The sequence below is a fragment of the Lipophrys pholis genome (assembly GCF_963383615.2).
Source record: "Lipophrys pholis genome assembly, chromosome: 2".
In the NCBI taxonomy this organism is placed as follows: domain Eukaryota; kingdom Metazoa; phylum Chordata; class Actinopteri; order Blenniiformes; family Blenniidae; genus Lipophrys; species Lipophrys pholis.
In genome coordinates this window covers 24711569-24738866 of record NC_137636.1, presented here as the reverse complement: position 1 = coordinate 24738866, position 27298 = coordinate 24711569, and the positions used below count along the sequence as shown (strand labels likewise).

The following is a 27298-nucleotide window of genomic DNA, read 5'->3' as shown; positions in this document are numbered from 1 at the left end:
ATGGGTTGTGGAGGAGTCTACAAGGCAGCAATAGTCCCATTGAGAGATGAAGTGAGATGGTCTTTGGTCAGGCTGGTTTCTAAACATGTGTCTGCTGGAGACTCACGTTCCTGCGTCACCTGGCTGGCCTGCTTCTACTGGGACAACTTACATCTCGCTTGTCTGTTCTTCCACAGATCACCATGTGATCCTGGACTCAGACTCTTGTGTTCATTTGACACCTGTCTATAAAAAAAAGTTTTTATTTCCTCCTACATATCTCAGCAATTTATATTTGTCAAGTCGACCTGCGTTTCACCTTCTTGGGAATCCTTCTATTAATGACTCATCAAATCTTTATTCAGTCCTCATCAAAATTACTCTTTCACTTTGGAATTTCTGGCTTTCTGGTTTTCTTAGTGTCATGATGAACCTTTTCTTCTGGTAAATTCTGAGATGGACAGTTTGCCCAGTTTGTCCTCTGTGTCACCAGCAGCCACACTGCTGATACTGAACTATTCAGAGCTCACACAATAAGCCGGGCTGGCTCTCCTGTCCGAAAAAGCCTTGGCTGGACAGATTCTCCTCATGCCGATGTTATTACTGTTGGAGGTCTGTGCTGGCTATTCGCTGGCTGAGCCCCACAACAAAAGCTGTTTTTATCCTATTAGTGGAGTGCTAACATGTCCAATTCCTCTCGAGCACATCAGTCTGTCTCTTTGGATGCAGCAGGTCGAGAAAAGTTCTGCGACCCTGCAGGAGTCCAGGACACACTAACTGTTCCTGACTACGTGGTTATGATGGAACAAGGTTTAAGACTGTGAAATGCTTCGGCCTGCCAGTTGCAGTGTGAGCCAGTAACCCGGGCCAGAGGAGGCAGGGTGAAATGAAACCTGCAGAGGCATGTCAGAAATGTTAATTCTGCTTGACCAGGCATAAATAACATTGTGAGAGGAATTAGAGCTTTTCCTGTGCTGTGAGGTTCCCTGACACTGGAAGAAGTGTTTTGGTGGTGGGCCTGCACCATCACTTCTCCAGGAAAAACAGTTTCCTCACTCGTATGAATACATGTTGTGACTGTTGCTCCATGACAGTCCAGGTGAAGGACACAATTTAATTAGCACTTTAAGGATCAGTCCGTTCCCTCACTGGCTTCTGATATTTTCCACATACTTTATTGTGCTTCAGTTTTCCGCATGTACATGCACACACACACGTGTACACACACACCTCCAGCTGGGTCTGTGGTGACATCACTGAAGCAGAGAAGCCAATTTTCCTATTTTGTCCAGGAAAGCCTCTTTTTCCCCACCTCTCCCACTCTCTATCAAGGTCTGGCTCTGCCCATCCCGCCTTTCATCTGAACTCTTCACACAGCTGATAAGACAGAGGGTAACAATGTGTGTCAGATGCAGTGAGCCTGTCAAGCAGATGACTGTACCGCTGGACTGTGAGGTAACGCTGCTGTTCAGTGTCTGCACGGGGTGGGGTGGTCGCTGTCTGTCACATTGCAGCATGCTGTGACCTTAATGGGACGGTGCTGTTGGACATGCAACCACAGTCTATTCATCTTGGATTGGATTATTTGGGATTGTCCGAGTAGATACTTGTGGCATGTTTGTTACAGCTACGCTATTATAATTTGAACGAGAAGTGTGAAACGTTAAAGTTGTTTACATCTCAGCTAAATGAATTCACACAGTACTAAATAACCCAGTCATCAAAAGGAATTTCACTGTATATGGTTTATCTCATGTCTCCTGTTGAGAAAGTTACAGAAATGTAGTTCTTGGTTTAGTGGGGAGATTAATTCTAATCCATTCATCTCACATACACCCACAATCACATCTATGGCAATTTCCGTGTGAGAAACTAAACTTAACTGCATATTTTTGGACTACAGGAGCACTTTAGGCGGAAAAACCTGCTCGTGCAAAAATAAAGTGGTCTCTTCACTTCCCAGATTGATGTTTTAGAAGAGGGGAGGCGACAAAATGTGAAACATGACTTAAAGTGAGTTATTTTGATGTCATCAAACTTAAAATGAGATAAAACATCACATATTATGAACAAAGGGCTTAGTTACTTAGTTACAACCTTTGTTTTGTTTATATTCCACTGAGATTTGCATTTCTGTTTTTGGCCACAATTGACAACATTTTGTGGAATTCCATGAAATCCAATTGCAATCATGACTGGTCGTGGGCTTGACTTGTTAATTTGCTTATACAACCATCCATCCATCCATCCATCCATCCATCCATCCATCTATCCATCCATCCATCCATGGCTGGAGCCGATCCCAGCCTACAGTTGGTACACCCTGGACAGGTCGCCAGCCTGTCACAGGGCAAACACAAACACTGACCTTCACACCTCAGGGCAATTGAGCAGCACCAATCGACCTCATGGAAGCTGGAAGTACCCGGAGGAAACCCACACACGCAAGGGGAGAACATGCAAACTCCACACAGAAAGGCCCCGGGTCAGAATTGAACCCACGACCTTCTCGCTGTGAGGAGTGCTAACCACTTTCAATCTATATTGAAAAAATGTTGATACACTTTTCCGCACTGTATAACTAGTATATATTATATTTATTCATGCTCCAGCAAAAATGTCATCTAAAGTTCAAAATGTCACCATTAAAGCCTCTGAGTGCGATTACATTTTTTTTCATTTTAATTTTCATCTATTTTTCAAGGTGTCGTATAAACAAGGAAAATCTGCAGTTCCTTTTTAAACCTTTATATTATTAAATTTAATGCAGATTCTTTAATGACATTGGGTCGGTGAGGCTGCGAAGCCCCAGCAGCCTGATCCTGCTGTAAATAGCTTATTGACATTCAACTCTGGCTCCTCTGAGATTATATAACACCTCTCAGCTGTGACCTTCTCATTCTGCCTGTGTTTACTTGATGTTTTGTCCACAGTTCTTTACAAACAGGTACCAGCCTGAGGTTAATAAATATTCTTTCTTGCCTGCTTTTTACTGCAGGGACTTTTAGTCTTCCTCACTGAGGTCACGGTCTCAGTCAGGAGTCCTTCACATTAAAATCAGTTCATGGTTAACTGATCTCTTCAAACTTACTTGCATGTTACTAGCATGTTCATCCAAGTAGGTAAACGTGTACCAGTCATCTGTACAGAACATTAAAGCTCTCGGGGAGAATTGTGTGATTTTTCAGCCTGACTGATGCCACGTCACACTGAATTAAATTTATGCTGCGTTCGCTCAGAGTGGAGATTTGCTGTCACACACAATATCTGCTTTGACACTTCGAGTACAGCCCACTGGACTTTTAAGCTTTTAAGCTGTATCAGTGAGGAGATCCTCACCTTCTGGCTGCAGGACTTTTACTTTAACACCTGAGGCAACTTCTTCAGCTGGTTTCATCATTTCACTGTCACTCCTGCCTCTGTATTTCTGTGATGAAATGATCATGACAATGATGTACTTTGTAGAGTAAGTACACAGATGTGTTTAAATTAGTTTTGATTATTTAGGATCTTCACAGGGTTTCTTGAACTCCTGCTGTCCATATCTACCTTAACAAACCACAGCTCCCAGTGTTCAGAGTAAAGGATTTTATGTGGTTTGTTTAAATTCACATGTCCGTCCGTATGAAACAATTAGATTTTCCTGATGGTTGACTTCCTGGTCTACTTATCAAACACGACATGGGAATACTTTAAACATTTTAGCAGATGGTTACACAGAAGAGATGAAGCACTTCAGTGGGTAAGGTAATCAAACAGTCATCATTCATTCAGAATTGATAGACGACACAAAAAGGACGTTGGGAGGATGATTGGTCAACAAATGCTTCCCACATCTTTAAAGCTCACACGTTTAACCTGAGTCTGCATGGCGGTCATAGATTGAAGTGCTAATATCAGTTTTATCGAAGTGCTGGTAAGAAGGTGAACATGGCAGCCCTTCTCGCTGAGCTATTATTTGACCTGAATATTCTTGATGACTCTCTGGATCCATCATATCTAAAGTGTAAAACTAACCCAGGATTGTCAGGAGTCAACTAAAATCAGAGGACTACTTACTCTGGGACTGTTTGTTGAAGACATTGCAGGTGCCTGTGAAGCTTCACTAACCAAAAACATGAATAGGAGAAAACCACCAACCCTCTAATTCATCTCAACCATGGTGGATTAATTGTTTGTTAATTAGCTACTGCGAATGTTTCTCAGTCAGGTTGTAGTTGTCACCAACAGCAATGAGCAGTGGATAGTCTTTGACACAGTCTTTGTGTTTATGAAGTGGAGAAGCGACAACTGAGAATCAGGTGGCATAATCTATCATGCTGCAACAAAGCCTGGTCTTTAAAGGTCATTTTAATTTACTCTTAGAACTTCTGGCTCTTCAGTGAAGTGATTTGATTGAAATGATAAAAAAAAAAAACTAGAAAAGTGTTTGATGGAAAGTTTGTCATTGTTTAGCTTGTAGAAGAGAATAAACATTGTGTTGTTTTTGTCCACCTGTAGGCCTCCAGGACGACCCGCTCAGATGAAGACAGAGACTTGGGTTGGGATGCCTGGGGCCCCTGGAGCGACTGCTCTCGAACCTGCGGGGGCGGGGCCTCCTACTCACTACGACGCTGCCTCAACGGCGGGTAAGCTTCAACTAGCATCTGAGGAGACACAATTTGACAGCATCTGTGAAAAAGGGGACGACTTTATGACAGAATTCAGATCATTAACAAAGAAAAAAAAAGGATTTGTCCTCCAGGAAAGTGATCTGTTTGCAGAGCTGCTGCTCACCGCAGAGGCTGATGAGACTGGCTAATGACTAAAAGTGTCAAGTGGTCAGGGCTGCATATCCACTCCACTCACACATCACATCTTTATGTCACAGGATATTGAATCGTGAGTTATGCTGGTGAATTGTTAGGATGCAGCGGATGTTTCCAGTTCAGTCACTTCAGCAGTAGACTGAGTCTCACAAAGCATGTCATGAGCACGTTCATTCACCACAGACTCATGAAAAATATCAAAGCATATAGAATATAAAAGTATATAAAAACATTTGCTTGCGTTTTACGTGTCAAATGTCATGGACATTTGACAGAACTGGAATTCTCTTGCTCAATGATGAACAGAGTGTAGAAACATTTAAAACTCTTCCAGATTCTTGGTGGTGACGGTCATGTGCTTGTATTTGTATGTGGTTTTCAGGTTCCATTCTTTGTATTTGTTTTTTGTTTGACATAAAACGTACATGCTACTAAATCACATTCTGAATGAGCTTAAAGTAGTTCACTTTTGAATGACGACAGGTCTAAAAATCTTCCTCCCACAGGTTTTGTGATGAGTTGTAGAGCTCTGGCACAAAACTGTCACATCGTTGCCTGTTTTCCTATTTGGAGCTCCTGCTTTGAAAAGTGGGGCAATCACACTGACAAGTCGAAAGATTTCTTTTATTAATGCTTGAATGGTGGCCAGTAGTGAATAAAAACAGTATGCCGCTTCTATATTATTGTGGTTTTGTTATTTTAATCTGCACTCTTGACAGGTAGTAATATTACTTTTCCTTTGGCTTTCATTTGGAAACAAGAAGACACCCGACTGGAGTCATAATCATCACTTTTCATTTTGCCTGCTGTAAATGTAGTGGTGAGAGATGACAGAAAGCACAGTGATGACTTTTCAAAGGAGTAATCCACATATTTAGAATACTTTTTTAAATCATTCTGACATGAAAGTGAATGAAAATCCTCCCTGTCTTTGTTCACTACAATGTTAGAGCTTCTACTCGAGCAGAAACTCATTTTTAATTCTTTATGTCCCTGAAAGTGTTTGGATGAAGCTGCAGTATGAGGTTGTTAGAAGTCAGCACTGCTAGGAAGATTTGTGAAGCATTTTGAAACAAATACCAAAGGCATTTATTGATTAAAAAAAAAAAAAAAACAAGAAACAAAAACCTTGAAGAATTTGCTGCAGACCAACATTGTTTAACATTAATATCCTTGTTTTTAAAAGCTTTAAGATGGGATTCAAAAGGGTCTTGGGTTTGAATGCTTTGGCTGTTGATTGGGAGTGAATTCCAGAGGTGGGGCACTGAGCGGCTGACGTGTCTGGACCCCATGGTGGTCAGTGATCTGAGATCTGACGGTGTGGCTGGGTGTGTAGATGTGGAGGAGGTCAGTGAAGTATGGATGATCAAGGTCATGGAAGGCCTTCAATGTCAGAAGTAACATTTTGACGTGAATGTGTTGTTTAAACTGGAGCCAGTTGGGGTTAAGGAGAACTATGTGATGTGATGGATGGAGTTTTGGTGACGATCCAGGCAGCAGCATTTTGGACCAGTTGGAGTTTAAGGATGGATTTTAGAGGGAGACCAGACAGATTAAAATTCCAGTCGTCCAGCTGTGAGGTGACCAGGGTGTTGACCAGTGTGGAGGTGCTGCTGGCTGAAAGGGAGGGGCAACGGTTGGTTGATGGTATGTAGGTGCAAGTATGCTGACAGAATGACGTTACTGACGAGGGATTTGAAATGATAGAGCCCTGTTGAGGATGACACCCAGACTCTTAACCTGAGAGAAAGGGGAAACAGAGGAGCTGCCGATGGTGATGGAAGCATTATGAACCTTTGAGAGGGTCGACTTGAAGGCAAAGAGGAGGACCTCTGTTCAGTTTTAGAAAGTTAGGGGAGAAACTGAATTCAATGTCCTGTCATTCTTGGAGAGAGGTGGGTCTGAAAGTGGAGGTGGGTTTGTTGGAAAAATAGAGCTGATTGTCATCTGCATACCAGTGAAACTTTATATTTCCAGAAAAGTTGGGCTGAGGAGTAGGAAATACACAATGAAGAGGAGGGGATCTCGGACAGAGGCTTGGGGGACACTGAAGCAAAGGGGAGATGGATGGCATATAGAATATTTCAGCTGGATAAACTGTGTGTTACAATTGTGTCTTGTCTGTGATTGGATGATTGTACTGCAGAAGTAGACCGCTGTAGTGATGAAGATACATTTATGATAAAAATATGTTGCAAATGTTGAAACATACCAAAACCACATATCTTTCATGATTTATAGTCTAAAACTCTTTGGAAAAGGTTAGGTAATTAGTTATCATATCATTTACACTCTGTAGTCTTACTTTTGAACAACACATCTTTAACTATGATTGATTAGACACAATGAACGTTTGTGTTTTATATTATTTTCATGTTTTCCAATGAATGCATCATTCGACTGAGAGTAAGAGATGCTTCACTAAAACACAATGTTGTTATTACGTGAACTGGGAGTCAAGAGTGTGATGCGCTGTCATGATTTACACAAATACAAGAAGCTCTACAGATTAGCTTCTCAAACTTTCATTTTATTAAATTCCATTACTTGTGTCTTTGCACGAACGCTCATGTATAACTGCAGGTTTGGATGTTTTGATTTTTAATGTTTTGCCAATTATTTGTGAAGTTATTATTCCTCTGAAATGTGCTTTATAAATATCGATTGCCTGGTTATCATTTGTGAATGTCCAAAAAAGGCTTGTTTTAATATATTTATCGAATTTAAATAAAAGATCTAATTAGTTTTACATGATCAAAAGAAAACACCAGGCGTGACAAAGACATGACTGTCTGAACATCCATTGTTAAACTCACTACTACTTTTCAGTGTTGTGATTTCAGTCAAGAACAAATGGCTGCAGTTAAACATGATTACATATCACACACACACACACACACACACACACACACACACACACACACACACACACACACACACACACACACACACACACACACACACACACACACACACACACACACACTCTGATTGTCCAACCATGGTTGACTGGTTCTTGTATTTCAGTGGGAAAAATCTATTAATTGCTTCATTAATGTGGAGCCGTGCTTCGCTGTTGTCTGTGCTGTTTTAACATGAAGCCAGCTGAACGCTTCTCAGCTCTCGACATGCACTAACTGGCAGATTAGACCAGGCCTGCTTTGCATCGGGACAAATGAGCTGCTACCAGTTTAGTCTGACGTTATTGTGCGGCCGCAGGAGAAATGAGCCCTTTATGGCAGTTAACACACACTGAGAGACTGGGTGTTGTTATTGTTGCTAACAAGGTGGAACGGATTTAACAGCGTGTCTGTGCTGTCACGAGGAAAAGAACGTTCTGCCATGGCACATTTCACACAAGGCTCAGGTTCACAGGTTCATTATTACGTGTGTGTGTATGTGTATGTGTGTATATGTGTATGTGTATGTGTGTGTGTGTGTGTGTGTGTGTGTGTGTGTGTGTGTGTGTGTGTGTGTGTGTGTGTGTGTGTGTGTGTGTGTGTGTGTGTGTGTGTGTGTGTGTGTGTGTGTGTGTGTGTGTGTGTGTGTGTGTGTGTGTGTAGTCATCTGATGCATTAAGTTCTGGGCAAAGAGCAGTTCACCAAAGTTGAGGGTGAACATGAGGGAAAGTATTGAAATGGTTTTAAAAAAAAATGTTTGCAAGGATTGAACTGAGGCAGAAACAAACCTGCAAAGAGAAAACAGTCCTAGGCTGAGTATAAAACAATAATTACACCAACATAAAAAAAAAAAAAAAACTACAATGGTTGTATTGGGGAAGCAATATGGGTTAGTAAGATCATGATATATACAATTTATTCACTTCTGTGTCTCAGAAATTGTTGAATATTTTTCTCTAATTAGTACAGTACTTTCTGATTCAGGGGAACTCATACTGAGAAAACAGTGTTTGATCAGAGACATGAACTGCTCTTAAACCAAATGAGCAATTACTATTTAAACAATTGCTCAGTTATCACTGAAATCTGGTGGATTTGAGCTTTTTTTTTTTCCTCATCTCTTTGCAGGAGCTGTGATGGCAGAAATATCCGCTACAGAACCTGCAGTAACATGGTGAGTCTGGTCTTCACTGCTCATTGTTTCTATTAGATGCCACATTCATTTTAAAGGTAAGAAGGAGGTAATGATACCGTCGCGCACAGGGTGGCAGTAGTGAGTTACTGGCTTTGAGTTTCTAGTTTTTAGAACCAGTTTACTTGAGGCTTTCAAGTGAAAATGCAACACTGCAACTGTGCGCCACAGCAACGGAGTAAATAGCTCTTCAGCGCATGTGCGAGAAGATGGACACCAAGAACAATGTTTGTCTCCAGAGTGTCAAGATTCCGAGTCCATATTATCCTGGGACTTTGGTAGTTTTATAGTTGAGAGTGACCGTAATAACAATTCAAATTTGTTGTTTGTCCATGCAAATGACCATGTACTCATTACTGTTAATTTATTGTGGATTGTTTTCTGTACGCCTGTTTATGTGTGGTTTCATTACAAAAACAAAAAGCACCATTTCTGCCATTTCCAAATCAAGAAGACATGGTTTTCAAAACTTTGCAGTGTAAACGCCAAACTTTTCGGAAACAAAAATGCAAAAACAATGCGTTTTCACTTGACTCATTGCCATATTAACAGGGCTTTAGTTGCCAAACGTCTTAATGCTCATGACATTTTACCAGCGATTAATTGGACCACCTTGTGTCACAAAGTGGGAATATCACACTGTTAAAACATTTAACTGTAGTTTTTTGTGTTACATCTTGATAAATAGGTTTTGCGAATTCATCTTACATGTTTACACTGTGACATGTAAGCTGAGTTTTCAGCCAGCACTGTGCGGGCCATTCTGATTTCCTGAATAAACATCTGGTGTTTCATACTGAGAAGGAATCAAGACAAGCAGCAACAAAGCAGCTGAGATGAATTAACAACATGTAGACAGCAGCAGACAGGTTTTATATAGTATAGTATTTAATTGTAACATATTAGACAATAGTTCTACTTAATGTTAAAGAGCTGTTTTCATACAAACTATATAAATAACAATAGAACACAAAAACACACACACACACACACACACACACACACACACACACACACACACACACACACACACACACACACACACACACACACACACACACACACACACCCCACCCATCCACTCACCACCAATGCCCACTGCCATATCAAAATATGAATACAGATGTAATGTTATGTTCAAAGCATGCCTGTGATTAACAGAAAGAACTCACTCAAATTAGCACTTCAGCAATATCACAAGGTTTTCAACTGTGTACTTCAGTGAAAAGTCAGATGATTGCTGATCTGAAGACAGTTTAATACTACATTACATTAAGAAATGGAAAGATATGACTTGATGTGACATGAGTTCATCACAATATATGATTCCTGTGAGTAAAGTCTAAAACTATATCTTCCCTTCCACCATTGTTTGAGAATCGGTTGTGTAATAACAACAGTGATCATCTGATCTTTGAGGAATGGACGACCACAATCATGTCTCTGAGAGTCGCTCTCCTGCAGGACTGAGCTTTCCCAGACCGCAGTGAGCCATGAAGCCTGTAGAAACAACCATCGCACACCGTTTTCAATCAGAGGAAGACACGTCGTATTTCTTTTTTCCCCTAAACAAATTGGTTTAGTCTGGATTCATTATGGAGATTCAATCACATCCAGTGGGAAGTGTTCCCAGGATAATATTTATCCCATCTCTCCACTTTACACACGGGGGCTGCAGTCAAACTGTTTAGTTAGGCCTCATCGAGATACGTAGACAGGCTGAGTGTGAATGAGTGAGACTGAGGTGTCAGACTGGATGAGTCCAGTTCTCAGTGTGGGAGAGCAGGACAAAGTTATTAGCTGCACGTTATCTACAGGACAAACTGAAATCTGAAGCACAGCTCACCTTCAAATCATCTTTCACCTGCTAGATCTTATTAATGGTGCTTTGTATATCTTAAAAGGGTTTATCATGTGAAAATAAAAATTATAGTTCATGTCAACCTGCTCAAATTCTTTTGCTCGCCCATTTTTCTGCTTTATGCACATCAACTTTAACAACAAAATGTTCACACCCTGCCAACTATATCCTTCCCACTCACAGGTGCCATGACACTCCCACTGTGAAGAATTGATGACTTGAAAATTGATTTTAGCTGTGAATGTGAATGTGAGTGTGAATGTGAGTGTTTGTGATTGTTTCCCCTACATTTCCAGGGTGTATCCTCTTTACCCAGTGTCATCTGGTATCATGGGATAGTTCAAGTTGATAAAGTGGTATGGATTTGTAGAAGATCGATATACAACAGATGCACAGCGAAATGTGGTCCCTACATTCAACCAAGTCGTGTAAAGCAGTGGGCTACCTCACATCCAATGAGAGGTTGAGGGTTAAGTGCCTTGCTCACAGACTGCAAACCTCTCCTCAGAAGCCCCCTTCACTAACCTCTAGGCCGCCACTGTCCCTTTGTTATTTTGATGTTTTAGTTTTGTCTTTCGTCTTTGCTTTTGGATGGATGCTGTATTTGCTGTCATGCTGTCTTCATTCCTGCATCCGAGTCCAGCTTCACTGGAAATGGGCATTTAGGAGAAAAATCTTAATGAACTCCATACAAACCTGTCAGAAATGACCTGCTTCTGTTGCTTTCTCACCAAGCAAAGTGGATGCATGTCCAGCTGTTCACAAGGATGCAGTTGATTATGTTGGATGGATTGGTGACTGTGAGAATCCCAGTTATGTCAAGGATTAAAACCTAATTCCAAATAAAAGTGTTAGAAACATTAGAAGACATTGTATTTCTCAGAAGTTATTGTGATACTTTCTAATCTGTTTGCTATTCCTGGCTGTTCTTCTCAGGACTGCCCTGCAGAATCGGGTGATTTCCGAGCTCAGCAGTGTTCAGCCCACAATGACATCAAGTACCAAGGTGTGGCCTATGAGTGGGTGCCAGCGCCTTATGACCCCTCTGCCCCCTGTGCTCTGCGGTGCCAGGCCAAAGGCAGAAGTCTCACTGTTGAACTGGCGCCCAAGGTTTTGGACGGGACGCGGTGCCGAGCAGATGCCTTGGACATGTGCATCAGTGGAGTTTGTCAGGTGAGTTTGTACTTTACAATGAAATGTGTTTGATAAGTTGTAGAACCCATGGTATGAAGAGGAACCTGCATCATTTCTCTGATCATATGAAGCTTGTGAGTAGAAACAACAGAGAATTCAGTTTGTCCAGTCCTCCAATGAGACGCTTACGTCTCATGTGGTTTCAGTAGACCCCCTGTTTGTGAGGAGTGCACAATCACATATAGCTTTTTTTTTTTTATTTCAAATGCAACACAAAATTCAAAAGAATTACACTGAGCGTACACTAAGTACTTGTACTTCAAGACAATGTTGAGGTTTTACATTAAGTCTGTAATTTTAGGAACAGATGTTTTTGCCTTTGATGGGAACAAACTGGATGAATTTCATGAACGAATTGGATCAAATGAACATAAAAACATGAGAACATCATCCCCACTGTAAAGTACGGTGGAGGGAACATAATGACATAGGGATGCTTCTGGGTCTGAACCACCTGACTTATTGAAGAGAAAATTATTAAAGACTATAAATCCTCCCCAACATGAAAAATGATACGAGTATGTGTTATTATGTCAGGATGATTTTGTTCTCTGTACTTGTGATTGAGATGCAGACCAGATTGAATTTTTTAGCAACATTATGCAGAGAACATAGTTCTCTTCTACTGCACAGCCTCATATTGCCCCACAACATGAAACAAATGCACCTACTAAAGAAGTGAATCATTCTTAAATAACAATTTTCTGTTTCTGTAAAAAGACAGTGGAAGGTCAGTTAAATCAGACTTTGGGCTGAAATGAGTGATAGATGCTCGTCAGGGGAGCTCAGTCCCTGTGGGTCCAGTAACAATGTGGGTGAGATTGTGGAATGACTGTGGTCATGGTAAAAAGCATCTGTGTTGTCTGGTGAGAGGAAACAGGAAACGAGGAACGTTCTCCTGTGTTGAAATCCCACATTTAGCTGACCCATCTGTCCATCCTCGCTCCCTCCTTCTGCAGTGTGTTGCTCTGTAATCACATCAGCAGATTTCCTCCTTCGCTTCCAACAAACAAGAGTCAGATGGAAAACAGCCACTTGGGGGCTTTATCACTTGAACATTAAAACACATTTTGTTTTGGCAAAAAAAAAAAAGACACAGTCACTGATAAGTCAAATATATTCTGGAAGGATTGTTTACTTTGTGTTTAGCAGCCATATTTAGCAGCTTTGCTTTGTAGTCAGTAATATAGTCCCACCAGTAATAATGGGCCACCATGAAATGAAAGGAGGCACTGAAACATGGGACTCTGGTCCCTGCAGTCTCATAATCACATCAGGGAGACTATTTTTATTTTAGCTTCGTTTTTGGAAGTTCACTATGAACTGCTTCCAGTGAGAAAATACTTGAGGACTTTCTTATAACGCTGAACATTTTACCACATGCCTTCATATAAAATCATGTTATTTGTGGAATATGTAAACCAACATTGAACGACAGCAGAGCCCTGGACTATAACCTCACTCTGATCCAATTTGTGTCTGTGGAGAGTCTTTCTGTGTGTGAACTCTTGTTTTCTCTCATCCTGGAACGTGTGTGACTCCACTGTTGTCTGCTGAGCTGAGCCATGAATGTGTGTGTAAACACAGATGACTGGTGATGAGATGCAGACACTGTGTGGACTTTGTTGAAATCATTGACAATCTTGAAACATGTATTGTGCTGAAGAATTGAACTTCCTGGGAAACTTGACATTAACAAAGGATTCTGCAACCAATTCAAGCACCAAAAGAGCATTTTCTCCATGAAGACATATATAAGGACTAAACCAATAGTCTGTAACTTACGTGTACATCTCCAGATAAAGTTTTTCTTCATCCATAATGCAGTTAATGACATGACGCGGCGACTCCTCAGCTAAATGAAGCGTAGAAATGTAAGTTGTTAAATTGTTTCTCATGATGCAAAATGTTCAGAGGCTAAAATTTGTTTCATTTAGTTGATCATTGAGTTTCCTTTTTAGTGCATCAAGTGAATCATTGGAGAGAAAAGTTCTCTGATCAGGTCCACTGAATAAATTACAAAATAACCATGAAAAATGTTCTTGTTGTTTAGATTTGAGTTTCTTGAATACTGTTTGCAACTATCAGAATTTCCTCTCATGTCACAGCATAGTTCATGAAGTAAAAGTCACAGGATGTAGCCTCGTTGTCCGACCTCTTCTTAAATCTTCCTGGAGGTCTACGTTCATCACCACAGCAGGTGCCTACAGTCTTCAGATATGAATACAGAACAGTCCTGCTGTCAACTGTCAGTAGAGTGATGGCTTTCTGTCAGTCAGGTGTACAGTGGGTGTTATAATATTTGCTGACTTCCTCCAGCAGATAGAGATGACATGGAGGATGAACAGTGTAGTTCTGGTTTCACACAGGCTGTCAGTGATGGTTTAGAAAAGATTTGTCTTTTATTTATCTTCATTGTGCAGCCGTGCCATTTTCATTAGTGTCACTTTCATCTGCGTTGTTCTGTAATAAAACCGTAAAACTGTTCACGTGACCTCAATAATAATAGAGATGTTAGTGCAGCATGTGGGTTTGCAACAAATACAGGAAACAGTGTGTTTTGTCAAAGAAAAGAAAATTAAAAACATGCAAAAATAGAACAATTCAGAGGTTAAAGTGGAGCAGAATAGTCACCTTTAAAAGGTGAGGTTATTTTATTTGGCAAAACGCTGCAGACACACAGTTCAGGAACACAATGTTCTTGAAAACAAAGTTTTCATCCCTGTAAAAGTTGTTCTCAGATCTATTGGGGGAAATAATGTGACTTCCATTCATTTCCTGCAGATTTAATCTAAACTCAACATGACTACAATTTGTCAAACTTCAACCTCACCATCACCTTCATCCAGTAGTTCTCAAACTTTTCTTGATGAGTCAGGTATTATTCTCACCTGTAACAAGCGCATGTAAACTGAAAGTGAGATATATTTACCACACGCTCCACGTGATCTTAATTAATCAGAACCTGTATGTTTTCACAGGTTTTCTTTTTCTAACGCATCTTGAAAAAAACACTTTCTCTATTAAAAGTCAAACACTGCACACCTTTGTAATTGACTCAAGCTGCTGTTGTGTCGTGATTTTCCTTCTCACAGTTTGTAGTTTTTCTCTGGAACAACTCTGTTGATTTTGTGGTGAGAGTCAGGTGTAATATATTCAGTTGTCTTTTTATTTGTTGGACTTCAGACCATCTTCTCTCATATTTACGGTCAATCTGAGAGTAAGATAAGCACCTTTAGTGACATACATGTTATCAGTTTTTCTTCTTTCTTTCTGAAGCACCTTCTTGTTTTCTTTTCATTTCCTTAATGAATAGTTCGGTTTCCTAACCTCTCTCTCGGTCCCTCTGTGTTTGAAGCTGATGATAGGAGCCACAAGCGTTTATTCACAGCTCCACCCAGAAACCATCCCATGATGAAACTGGATGTTGGGTCTCGTGCACTCCACGTTTTGAGAACAACAGATGTAGTCTGACATGTCTCTGCCTCAAAAAAGAAGTCACTATAATGACGGTGTCGAATCAGATATTGTCCTGACAATAGAAATAAATACACAAGCACAGATACACACACTCGCACAAATACAGCTCATTTCCTCCTCCGCCTCTCTGGTTTGAGTTGTTAAGGAGAAGTGGAGTTGAACACAGTTTGAAACTATTGCCGGTGATTTCTGGTGCCTCATTAAACAGAAACTCTCCCAACAGTCAGAGCAGATTTACACACAGGTACACAGGCAGCAGCAGATGTCGGGCGTGGCGTGCAGAGAGGCCACTGGCCATGTCGGCCATGTCGGCCCTGAAACGGCGTCGCACGGCGACAGAGGCAGCGGCACAGGAAGGAGGGCCGCTTTCTGTGGTACGGCGGCAGGAAGTTAGTTAGTGACGGAATGAGGCCAATCCCTCCTGTTGTGTGTGTGTGTGTGGATTAATAATACAGCAGCATAAAATCCAGCTGCAGACAGAGAGAACAATAATATATTTCATGTGAGTTGGACTTCATGTGAACCACGACAGACTTGAGAGGATAGAAGAAATGCTGGCTTAAGACAGACAGCAAGTTGATTTTCTCTCTCTGCAATATAATCACATTCTTTGGATGTGATGTTGTCAGCACTGTTGTGTGCTTTCTGCCTCTTGCTCTCTTCTCCAGTCTGGTGTCCTCAACAATAAATCAATAATAAACAGAAAAAGGATGCCTTAAGAGGATGAATCTATTTTAGCACCATAAAGTTCTCGTTTCTGTCTCACTGATGGCCTGAGCTGCCAGACAGGACACACATATAGAATAAGACATATAAAGAAATGATCCTGCAGGGTAATGTCCAGTGGGAGGAAAACCAGCTGAAGTTTTGTGGAGCAGACAGGAAGACGGTCAGAGAAGCAGATCTGTAAGAAAGAAGGATTCAAACTTCTCACTGAGTATCAGGCAGGTCTGATATCTGATCTGCTCATGAGCAAAGTTAAATTTATTGCTGCAGAGAGCTGTCTGCCTGCTGGATATGAGAAAAAGCCTCTGAGATCAAAGCTCTCTGTGTGGCTGTACAGGCAGTACTCTGCCTCCTGCTTGATGTCGGCTGGAACGGGATTAGAAGATGGATGAATGAAACCTCAGTATCTTATAATCTTTCTTCAGCGTTGTTGCTTCTGTGAATCTTTGCAATTTGTCATTGAAACCCAGCTGGTGTCAGCAAGTCTTGAGAAGACAGATGAGATGATTTTCCCCTAAAAGATTGTTGTGTGGATCATCTGTGAAAGCAGAGTTGTCTTCATCTCTCCTGAAACTCAGAGTGACTGTGACGAAAACAAAGAAGACTATAGGCAGTATGAACAAACCCAGTGACTGGATGGATCAGAAACAATATTTAAAACATGAAGAACATGTTAATTTAATTCAATGGAACAAATATGTCTTTTTATCAAAACAATTAGACACTCTGCTGCTCTGTTCATGTTATATTTAATCCAGCCTTTGATTGTCTGTGCAGCTATGTATCTGCCTCATGTCTTCATCTCAGTGTGTATTCTGATGTGTGTACAGGAGGTGGGCTGTGACCGGCAGCTGGCCAGCGGCGCCCGAGAAGACAACTGCGGCGTCTGTGGCGGCGATGGGTCAACGTGCCGGTTGGTACGAGGACAGGCCCTGCCCCACCTGACAGCAGAACAACGTAGGTAGCTGACTGGCCTCCAAATGATTCCACCCACAACATGTGTTTATTCACCTGAGTTCAACTACTGAGTGTCACTTAATACAAACCTCTTTGTGTTTTAGCCATGAAACATTAAGATCATTCAGCCAGATCTCGCAAGTTACCAGTGACTAAGTAACTATCAATACGTGGCAGTTTCATATGGGTCTTCTCCGACGAGCAGAGAAACATGACTGCTCTCGGACCCCATGGTTAAATCTTTTGACGCACGTTAAAGACCCAAAGTAAAACTTCTAGCTTTGGTCCACAGCAAATACTGTAAGTGTAATTATCAAGAGCAACTGCTTCGATTAAATGATCGTACTGTATGTTTCCCATTTGGTTCTGAAAGGATGAGTGTTTAGGAAGTCCTCCTAATAGTGTGTGATGGTTTCCAGAAAATGTTTTGACTCACTCATCAGTGCTTCTGTAGCTATCATATTTAAAATCCCTTTTGTTTCACCAGTTTTTGCACTGGGCAGTTCAGCTTTTCACTTCTTTTTTTATCTTGTCTATTTTATTTATTTACTTCTGAACAAATTGTGGCATTGCAGTCTTTCAATTGTTTGATACTCCCTGTGCTAAAAGTGTCTTAATTATTTTAGATTATGATTTTATTGCATGATACTTTATTAAAAAAAAACTGTTACAATGGGATGGCAGGAGCAATTAGATCTTCTATCTGTCAAAATAAAATTAACTACACCCCTATAATAACATCGAGGTGATCTAAGATCATTGTGAAATATGATTAAGTAAGAATATTGTGTCTCTTTGTGTCATTTTATTGATGTAGTTAGAAAGATCCTGCTCAATCTTCCTGATCTGAATACTATGTTTAATCATTGACCAAACTATCATGTCTGTATCAGCACGTGTTGGTGCACTATCAGTGATCTCAATGGTAATAACATATGATATTTGTTTGTATAATGTTTTGTTGTATACATTATTCAAATATTTTGTATTTGTATAATGTATAATGTATCATATCAGTATATCAGCATCAGTATTGGTGTGCAGATTGAAATCACTATCGTCATTGTAGTTTTCAGTCCAGCCTCTGCACTGGAGTCATATCAGTATCTGAAAGGTGAATCATTAATGTATCAGTGATACCAGCTGATTTTGGATCAAAATGTAAGGTATGTGGTATCAAAACATTAGTAGTCCACCTATTAGAAATGAACTGAGCACTGTGAAACCCCTCTGATGAGCAGATGTTGGGTGACGACAAGCTTTAGTTTTAAACTCTGAACCATTCATCAGTGGCAGCAGGAAGAGAAACAAACTATTGAAGGAACATGAAGTCTGCCGTCATCTCAATGTCACTTGACTGCTTTTATAGCTGTGGCCAAAATTAACTCTGTATCTCTGCCCCATTCACTTCCCATTGAGCCTCCATCACAGGAATGTTACAACAGTAGAGATTTCTCTTTGGATCTCACCTGGTTTTGCCCGTCAGTCCTGGCGCAGTTGGTCACAGGCTCTCAGGAGTCATCACAGTGTTGTTTGGCTCCTCTCTCGTCTCCTCCAGCATTTATTTATTTACCGAAGTTGAAACGGTCCAAATGTCATCTGGCTCCACCAGTCAACCCACTAACAGATGGAGTTTCACCATTAATGCCTCAGTGGCTTGTTTCTTGCAGGTTTGGCTCAAGCTGAACACCCAGAGATGAACATTCCAGATATTTATTTCTGAGATTTAATTCATTAAAAGTAAACCCTCGTCGGCCTATCAAGGTGAATGTTTGTTTGGAAACAAAATTGGATTCAGTTTTCACTTCAGCTTCAAAACAAAAACTGGCTGAGCACCGATCAAACCGGCGTTAAAGTACCAACAAAGACATCTGTAGTTCTTTGACTGAGATTTCTTAAAATACTCAAAAATCATCAAATCAACCAAAACACAGGACATTCACTGCTCAACATTCAACTTTGATTGAAACTTTTTTTTATGGAAATGTAGCTTTCAGCTGGACTATACCCTACAAAATATCTGCTTTATATTCCTCATTTTAATCTCTTTTGCCTGTGGAAACACCAGCAGCATAAATAACAATTAAAACCGAACCGTAATACTGAAATTGTGAAAAATGCATTTTTCATATGGGAGTGTGCTTGATTGCTTTTCCTCGACTGTTTAGCTTTTCCCCAAGTCTCACTAAGTGTAAAATATAAATCCTCATAACCACAAGTTTTATCAGACTTTCTCATTGTCTCATTATGACTGACTCAGTCATCTGCCATCTAATGTGTCACAATGATATTTACTGTCACCGTGAATGAATATTAGGACATTGTATGTAAGTATGGCCAAAAGGAAACAAACAGAGAGGCAGTTCTCTGTATATCAGCAGATGATATATTGAGTGTCCGTCCATGTAGTGACACCATGACAGTGAGCAGAAGCATCATACGGAAGTCGTCTGTGTCAGAAGTTCAGGACAGGACGTCCATCCACTGCAGGAGGGAACATTATTCTGACTGAAGCTGAGAGAACAAGTAGTTTTAGAACTCACTGACATGGAAATATATATGGAAATACTGCAAAAGTATAGGAATAGACAGCAAATATACATAACCAAAAGTTGTACAAGCCTTTTTTATTGGTTGTTATTTTGACTGATAACCACCCCCCAATAATCTGTCCTCTGTAATCTAATGTGTCAGAACGATTGACAGCCTTCCTAATTTATGTCAGTGTGAGAGAAAAAATACTGATTGACAGAAATGATTTGAATCAACTTCTGTGCATAGCAGAGTTATTCACTATTGAGCTGTTTGAGTAATGCCTCAAATTGAGTTGCTTGGCCTTGTAATTAGTGCTACAAATGAATGACAGAATCCCAGTGTGAAAAGGTCATGGAAATACTGTATTTGTTTGGCTTTTAATGTGTGCGACAACGGAGATTTCCAGTTAGAAAGAGCTAAGACGTTTGTACCAAGCCCACGAGAATATATACAGTGAAACCAAAGTCTGTAAAGGTTAGGAGTTGGAAGTGAGAGAAGCAATTTGGAGCATCTGGTGAGGAAGCTTCCAGCCTCTCGGCAGAGGTTTACCAGGCATGTCCAACTCAGACGAGCCCGTGAAGCCACAACAAGACCCGCTCCAAAGATCATCCGTCTGAGCCTAGAAAAGACTTGTGAATCCCTCCAGATGGGATGGAGGAAATGTCTGTCCTGTCACTGAGAGCCTTTTGAAATGATCCCTGAAAGGAGATGGGAGGAGATTTCTGGAGGGAAGACGCACAGAAAGTTTTGAAATCTGGTCCCATCATTCTGAAGCAAACATGTCACCTATAATACACTGAATAGGATTTGTTCTGACACGTAGACATAAACACATTGAACATATTGCTTTCCTTTGTTTGAAGTGATTCAAAGGTGTTAAACAAGAGGCGGTGCAACGATGTAGTTTACTACATAGAATATGAGTCCAAACTACAACACCGAGTAGTGTTGAAGAACTCCAGCTCTGATTTCAAGACTTTGAGAAGCATCTGCAATCGTGTCAAGGCTGATTAGCTATACTGAGACTTATTACATCTTTCTTTATCTGGCTGACTTCAGCCAGCAGGAATCAGCAAATCCTCCAAACAGAACATCAGTGACTGACCTGATCAGATCCGGCCTGACTGAGAGGATTTCTTTCAAAATCTTCATAAGAAGGACGTTTTCTCTCACCTGCTGAACTTTTAAGATTCAGTGATTTTAATGGTGTGAAGTACAAAGTTTGAATCACATGTGAGAATCAATCCAGGTGTATTTGCATTACTTCTTGTGTTCCTGGTCCTGTGGAAACATACTGCAGGTTGCTCAGACTCAGCGCTGCACTGGGACGTGACCCGAGTGTGACTCGGTGCCAGCGCTCATTTTCTCCCGGACCAGTGGGGAACCTGTAAAGCAGTCTGACACAAGAATCAAAGTTTCCTGGCCCGGAGCTGCTCTACCTGTCACACTCATTTGTACTTTTTCCATTCAGTTTGAAAGTTTCCCTGAGGAGACCTCCCCGCCTCGCCCTCAGTTTTAACGTCCCACAGAGAGGAGCTGATATAGTAAACCAATCACCATCATTTAGGATTAACTCACTAAATGAATTTATTTACTGAGATGTAGTGCATCACCTTTGTTCCTCCTCATCCATTATTCAGGAAGTCACTGTTTATCATTCATTGCATTTGGAATATGAATTGGTTTCAGTATTCCCTAAAGCTGGAGTTTACGTATCGAGTCGGCTCCTGAAATGAGCTCATACCTGTTCATCTATATTTCATTCCCCTAATTTACTTTGAAGGTCACAGTAAAAAAAGAAATAAACACATTTCTTTATGTTTAATCTGCATTTTAAACGACAGAGAAAAATGCAAATTTCTGCAGCGTAATTTATTTCCTTGCTGCCATAAATTTGAAGTCTTGCAGATGACGTTTTCAAATATCTAACGGGGCGAAGCCCAGTGGCTGCTGCCAGAGCAGCTTCATTGTTTGAGCTCAGCTCTCATTTGTTGCCAAGAGAAAAACTAACGTTCATAAAGTGTAGAGAATAGATTTAACACACCATTTGTCCATAAAGGTCTCACCTCATTATAACACCTCCTTGTTAAAGCTGAAAGGGAAAAGCCCTCTGCTTTAAATAAAGAAGCAGGAAACTAAATTCAGTTTTTCCACGGCAGTCAATACCTTCAATAGTTTACCTCTGTGCTGTTTGCGTGCACTGCGAGTGTGACCTCCCTGTGTACTCAGGAGGGTCTCGTGATTGACTAGTTAGCTAGGCTGTCTGACATGTAACAGCACACATGTGGATGTTATTTAGATCTCCGGGTGTGATCGGGGCAAATGTAATGTAGAAATGTAGGAGACTGTGGTGTGGTGGTCTCTTTGAGTCAGCGCTCACCAAATAAAAAAAAAAAAACAACATTTACTGCAAACAGAGACTGAACGACGCATCAATGCAAGTCAAGCATGAGCAGTGATTTCTAATGCAACTGATCAGACTTGTGAAAGTGACTGAAAGTCTGAAAATCAGAAAGTGATGTTGAATAACATTTACTCATAACTGAGTTGTGCAGTTGCTTTTTAAATTTAAATCAAACAAAAAGTAGATGATTTGGGAAAGTAACTCATTTCAGGCCTCTTTTAGCAATGTACATGTATGATATGTGTGTGACACATTGGATGAGCTTTCAGCGTTGTGAGGGTTTAATAACTGATTCACTCAAACTCGGCTGAACTTACTTCATTTGTTTAGTGTAACAAAACTTTTTATAAACAAATCTTGTAAAGTTAGAAAGCTGTTTCTTAAAAAAAACTAAACAATCATCATAAAATGTCCATATCAGCTCTGCTATTACTAAATGTCTCATTCTGCTGTTGCTACTGACTCTTGGTTTGTGCTTCTGGTCCCTTTAAATGCTGATGATCAGGTTTCTGATCGGCTCCTCTTTATCCAGAGATTTCACAATAATCCAATATCTCCACAGTCTGAGAACAAATCCATCCTCCAATAAGACAAAAGTCTTTCAGTGTTACAGAGGAAACACATACAATTTAGAAATCATCAGGATAGTTATGAATCAGTCTCCTGTGTAGTTATCTTGGATGATGAACAGGGACAAACATCAGTCGTCAGATGTTTTTAATCCTAATGTTGATTTTGAATCTCAGCCTGACAATACAGAGTTATTTAATGAACTCAATCCAAAATGTTGGAAGTCATCAGTTTTGACCACTGTGACAATATTATCTAGCAGATAGGAGGATTCCAGAAAGTCGTCAAAGTCAGCCCAAAGGAAAGGGATAAGAAGCTGCAGCAGCCTCAGTACGGACAGCACACGTGTTGGTGAATATTGAATATTCGTCTGATTTCTCTGTGATGAATAAAGAGGATTGGAGTGGAGCTCCGAGCCATGCTGGGAGCAGCCCTCCACTGTCCCTCCATCTGCCTGTATAATGATCAATTCATTCAGACTATGAGGAGGACTCAAATGGTTCAGAACTCGCTGCTCTCTTCTTCGTGTCTGGGTCTAGATAGAGGTTCAAGTCTGATGTTCTGTTCGTTGCTGCAGCCGAGTCACTGCAACCTCAACATCCCAGTTCCCATGGTGATGAAGACTTCAGTAACAACTTAATGTCAACGTCAGGAAGTCTGTTGGCACTTTTTGAAAGGAACTAAAAGACTGGTACTTTTTCAACAACAACCTCCCAGCAGAGATTCTTCAACAACTGTGTTCAAGTTTACCAAGGATTGATGTTCTGTGAAGGCAACTGTTGATTTTCATTATGTTTATTCACTTTGGATTTTCTTCACATTGAAAAATAAAAAAACATTTCTCCTTCGATTTGTGAAATATTCTCACTTTACAGACTTTTTCATAATCTGGTCTAAAACCTTTGTACTAAACTGAACAGGGATGTCAAAACACATTTTAATTCAGAGGCTGATTTCATCTCCAGTGAACCGGACTGGTTAGATTGTGCCATGATCATTTTTAAATTCAAACTTTGATGTTTTTCTTTGTTGTGGTGCAGCAAATATGTGATAAAAATATCAATATTTTAACAAAACCAAACAATTAGTACAATCTCAACATAAACCCAATTTTAATGAAACCCTCTGCTGCAACACACAGTGAAATGTCCTAAAAACTTCCCCTGTAGCTATTGCATTACGCATGTTTTTACAAACAGCACGGCTTTGAGGCTCGATTGATAGCAATGCGGTGACTCGCCGTCATGGCAGCATCACTCATATCTCAGCACGGTTCTGTTTTGTGTTGTGTCCACAACTCTTTAGAAGTTAGTTATAAAAATGTATGCTTGGTGGTTTGGTGCCAGATTGGAGCCTCTTGTGGCCAGTTTTGGCCCACGTGCCTTATGTTTGACACAAATGGTATAGAAAGTTTACAAGTATGCTTTTGGTTTTTTTGGATACAGTAGTCTGCATTTTCAGGAAATTTCTGTCTCCCAGCAAACTGCACTCTGAGATTTGAATAAACTTGAAGAACAAGTTGGTCCACAATGCATCAGCTATCATCACAAATGTGTTTGTTTGCGCATTGTGTTCACGTTTCAGAACATGAGCAGAAAGATTTGCTTCTCCGGTTCAGATTTATTTTCGGAACCTGTGTAACATTCGTTTGATGTGACTCAGCAGAATATTGTGTCGTCCTGCATCCTCAAAGAAAACTTTTCCGTGTGTGTGTGTGTGTGTGTGTGTGTGTGTGTGTGTGTGTGTGTGTGTGTGTGTGTGTGTGTGTGTGTGTGTGTGTGTGTGTGTGTGTGTGTGTGTGTGCAGCTGTGAAGACGGTGCTGGAGGTGCCGGTGGGAAGTCGCTTCCTCAGGCTCAGCGCCAAAGGCCCCGATATGATCGGTGAGTAAAGACACTTCGGTCCAAACTCTGTGCTCACATCCTCTTGCTCTGATGGACGTTTGATACCTGCTGACCTGCTTTTGCACCGTTGCTCTGGTCTGAAGGAAGATCTGACTGTGAACAATATCCCATTTATGTTCATGGTGCAGTTAGTGAGAGGAGGGTTTTCTTGGCAGTGGAGACTGGGACTGAGAAATATTCCCATCGTGCTTTGGATTTTGGTGTTTACAAGAAGAAATCCTCAAAAAAGAAAAGTGTTCAAAAGTATTATTTATTTGAATATAAAACACATTTGAGACACAGAAGTTAACAGTATATCGTTTTGTGATTGAATTTTGATGACGCAACTTTAATGCTTGTGAAGACTTCACAGTAAAATCCATGTAAAAGTAAATTAGCGGAAAAGGGAAAATATAGGCTGGACAGGCTTCATCTCGTATACATGTTCACACATGTACATGTGTTCACTTCAACAGGCAATTCCTGCCGATATATTTCAGTAACTTTTAAGCGCATAACAACCAGGAACTCTCAAACCAGACTGATTCTCGTATGATTTCTTCTCCTTCACTTCAATTTCAGTCTGAACTCATTTCTGTTTTTTATTTTGTTGACACGAATTTTATTTTATTCAGTACAGTTAAAACACATTTTCAGATACACTCTCAGTGAAATTGCTGTCAACCAAAATGCGAATTGAAACCTTAATCCTCCGGATATTCAGTTAATTTATCTTGACAGCGTACCTTAACATCCTACATGGACTGAATCCTCTGATTTACATCCAAAATCAGTTATTAAGCAGGTTAAACTTGATTTCCTGCTGTTTTTCTTGTTGAGTGAAGTAAATCCAAGCTTTAGGAATGGAAGCCTCCTGCTAATATTCTCCAGCTCTGACAGTCTGATATCATAAAGAGCTGTGAGGTTTACTGGATTTGTGCTCTGGAATCCAGGATTTACCTCAGAATGACTTTTACAGATCATCCGTGATCTGCTGGCAAATACTGTGGGGGATGAGCAAGACTGGAGAAACAAGAAGAAAGAGAAATAGATCACAAACAGCAGAGAGGCAATCTAACACACATCCAGCTCAGTTTAACACAACTTCATGAACTCTGAAAGTAAATATCACATCCTGAAATTTAAGTTGAGCTCACTGAAAAAGACAAATAAAAATAATTGAATGAGTTGAAATGTGAAATGATTTTGAGCATTTAGCTGATTTATGGTGGACATGAAGCAACGAGATCCTAGCAGGATGTTTTTAGACCAGCTCTCTTTTTTGGGGGGAATACTTTAAATAACATTTTGAGCTCAAAAGAAAACATTGGTGATCTCTGGCCTCGCTCTGAAAGTATTGCGTGTTTTTGATATTTGTTTTTCTCTGGCCTGGTTATGTTTTCACATAAGCTGTGTCAGTCATTCACTTTTGGTTGATTTCTTTGTCCCGAGTGGATTCTTTGTACGTTCTTTAACTACACTTCACTGCAGGTTTGAAAAGAGGAAGGACAGAATATGACTTTTTATCTTTGTCTTTCTCTGAATATGGACTCAGCTAGCAGGTTTTGAACCAAGAAAAGAATTTAGAAGCGACTTTGCATCAGATAAAGATCTGCTGACGGTTAGAGCTTGAACAGTACCGAGAGCACATACAACTGTTGTGGAGACACAAACAGAGATGGACTCTTGCAGTAGTTTGTCTTGAATTTTTAGCCATGTTCTAATTATATGAGCACAAATTATGCCACGAGGAAAGAGACTGCCTCAAAAGCCAGTCTTAGGAATAAGAATTATGTCCAAGCTCACCTGCTTTCCAACCTCTCACTGTTTATCTGCAGGATCAACAAAGAGATTGTAGCTGTTACACCCTGCGAGGGGGCAGATTTAGATTGTCAAGGAGCACTGGAAGAGTTTTAGATTGTAATTGATGATGAAACTGAGTGAGTGAGTGAGTGTGTGTGTGTGTGTGTGTGTGTGTGTGTGTGTGTGTGTGTGTGTGTGTGTGTGTGTGTGTGTGTGTGTGTGTGTGTGTGTGTGTGTTCGTGCTCGTGCTTGTGCTTGTGTTGCTTTCAAAATGAATGTGATTAAAACCAAAGAGGAAGACGTTTTAATGTTAGTTTAGTCTTGATGAGAAGCCATCAGGGTGAGACCAGCACTTTTGCTTATTGTCTGTTTCCGTCTGGGATTGTAAAATACTGACAGGAGGACTTGCTTTGTGAGTTTGAGAATATGTTTCTTCCTCGAGCAAAGATGCATCTGGGATGAAGATAAGATTGATCTGCAGACTCGGGTGTTGCCAGCAGTTCTTTCAGCTCAGCAAACCTCTAGTGAGGGGACTAAAGACAGCTTGAAGTACATTATTATGACAAACAAGTGCAGTGATCTTGAGCTTTGGGCATTGACCAAAACAACACTGAAGCCAAGCCAGTGTCCAAGACCTCAACATTCTCCAACTTCACTATCGATCGGCAGTCTCCAATGTCCATATCTCAGATCTGGAGATGCTTCAACTCCTCCTTGAGACAGAAGTCTTCCCCTGCCAATGTCTAATTGGACAAAAACTGTGCAAACCCTCCAAAAACGAAAACTCCTTAGAGCAGAACCTGTCTTCACTGGAGCTCAATTATTGATTTCCAGTTGTGTTCATGTGGAAAGGTTTGATCTGTCTTACCAAACTTTATCTGACGGTATCTCATATGCTTTTTATACTGTGGTATGAGTTTAAATCCTACCGACACTTCTTTCTGTTGGACAGCAGAGTGAAATGTTCTTTTGAAAGCCGAACGGCACATTTTACACACCGTATGCTCA

General features: G+C 40.5%; 1 protein-coding gene across 1 annotated transcript in view; it reads left to right on the top strand.

Moving 5' to 3' along the window:
• adamtsl3 (ADAMTS-like 3) overlaps positions 1 to 27298 on the top strand; it is a 149598-nt gene that overhangs the window by 77102 nt on the left and 45198 nt on the right. Inside the window, exons 4-8 of the mRNA XM_080458097.1 lie at positions 4480 to 4607; positions 8816 to 8861; positions 11677 to 11913; positions 16971 to 17097; positions 24413 to 24487. Of these exons, the coding sequence (XP_080314223.1) occupies positions 4480 to 4607; positions 8816 to 8861; positions 11677 to 11913; positions 16971 to 17097; positions 24413 to 24487 (613 nt within the window). The remainder of the gene's footprint in view (positions 1 to 4479; positions 4608 to 8815; positions 8862 to 11676; positions 11914 to 16970; positions 17098 to 24412; positions 24488 to 27298) is intronic.